General features: G+C 51.7%; 1 protein-coding gene across 1 annotated transcript in view; it reads right to left on the bottom strand.

The window, feature by feature from the left end:
• The window catches only part of nfatc1 (nuclear factor of activated T cells 1), a 33,793-nt gene that overhangs the window by 5,457 nt on the left and 26,531 nt on the right, over positions 1 to 1,805 (bottom strand). The window contains exon 9 of the mRNA XM_014024809.1: positions 577 to 1,110. Within this exon, the coding sequence (XP_013880263.1) occupies positions 577 to 1,110 (534 nt within the window). The remainder of the gene's footprint in view (positions 1 to 576; positions 1,111 to 1,805) is intronic.

The raw sequence follows: 1,805 nt of genomic DNA, 5'->3' as shown, positions 1-1,805 counted from the left end.
ATTATACTGAGTACTACTGTATACTAAGTACTCATATAATCTGAGTACTCCTGTACACTGAGTACTCCTGTAAACTGAGTACTCATATACACTGAGTACTCATATAATCTGAGTACTCCTGTACACTGAGTACTCCTGTAAACTGAGTACTCATATACACTGAGTACTCATATAATCTGAGTACTCCTGTACACTGAGTACTCCTGTAAACTGAGTACTCATATACACTGAGTACTCATATAATCTGAGTACTCCTGTACACTGAGTACTCCTGTAAACTGAGTACTCATATACACTGAGTACTCTTGTACACTGAGTACTCCTGTACACTGAGTACTCCTGTAAACTGAGTACTCATATACACTGAGTACTCTTGTACACTGAATACTACTGTATACTGAGTACTCCTGTATACTGAGTACTCCTATAATCTGAGTACTCCTGTACACTGAGTACTCCTGTAATCTGAGTACTCCTGTACACTGAGTACTTTATAATTTAAAGTAATCTTTGAACAGCTCAGAACTGATCCAGTCTGCAGTAAACCAGATGTTTCTAACAGGAAGTGGGTCTCACCATCATCCAGGTAGACCTGGTCCAGTTCCTGGGGTTCCTGTTTGATGCTAACAGTCAGAGCGGGGGGGCTGCCCTCGGTCCGGTTCCTGTCTGCCACCTTGGGGAGCTGCGGTGGAGAGTAGGGGGTGTCAGTCGGGCTGGGGGTCTGTGAGGAGGCGGCAGGAGAAGAGGAGGTGCTGGGCGGGAGGAGGTCTGGAGGCGGGAACCGGCCCGGAGTCTCCTGGATGATGGACACGTGAGGGACCTGGGACTGGGGGCCCGGCAGGTGGAGACCCTTGGAGAACGGAGGCGGAGTCAGGTCCTGCAGYTTGGGGCTGGTGCTGGGGGAGGGGGTCAGAGGGGCCGGCTTGGTGGGCGGTCTTTGCTGGCAGACGGAGTAAGCCCCGCCCACTGTCGCTCGCAGGTCAGAGGTCATCGGGGTCACGACCGGAGCGGGGTAGAACGGCTTGGGGTGCAGAGGTGGTCCAGAACCACGGTGACTGCAGACCAGGGGGGCGTCGAAGTCATCGTGAGGCTCCGYCTTTATGGTTGGGACTGAAGCAGAGGAAAACCATCAGAACCTGAACCAGACCCAAACAGATCCTGGTCTGGACCCAAACAGAACCTGAAACCTCAGAATAAAACTAGACTGGTTCTGGCTCAGGTCAGTTAGGATTCAGTAAAGACTCCGCCCCCTGATGGTACAAGCTCCTGTTCTGCTAACAGGAAGTGGGTTCAGGAGGAACAGGAAGTGGGTTCAGGAGGAACAGGAAGTGGATTCAGGAGGAGCAGGAAGTGGATTCAGGAGGAACAGGAAGTGGATTCAGGAGGAAGAGGACGTGGATTCAGGAGGAAGAGGACGTGGATTCAGGAGGAACAGGAAGTGGATTCAGGAGGAACAGGAAGTGGATACAGGAGGAACAGGAAGTGGATTCAGGAGGAAGAGGACGTGGATTCAGGAGGAACAGGAAGTGGATTCAGGAGGAACAGGAAGTGGATTCAGGAGGAGCAGGAAGTGGGTTCAGGAGGAACAGGAAGTGGATTCAGGAGGAACAGGAAGTGGGTTCAGGAGGAACAGGAAGTGGGTTCAGGAGGAACAGGAAGTGGGTTCAAGAGGAACAGGAAGTGGGTTCAGGAGGAACAGGAAGTGGATACAGGAGGAAGAGGACGTGGATTCAGGAGGAACAGGACGTGGATTCAGGAGGAACAGGAAGTGGATTCAGGAGGAAGAGGACGTGGATTCAGGAGGA

This window comes from Austrofundulus limnaeus, unplaced genomic scaffold, assembly GCF_001266775.1.
Source record: "Austrofundulus limnaeus strain Quisiro unplaced genomic scaffold, Austrofundulus_limnaeus-1.0 Scaffold440, whole genome shotgun sequence".
NCBI lineage: Eukaryota > Metazoa > Chordata > Actinopteri > Cyprinodontiformes > Rivulidae > Austrofundulus > Austrofundulus limnaeus.
Note: the sequence above shows the minus strand (reverse complement) of the source record. Positions and strands in the feature narration are given on the sequence as shown.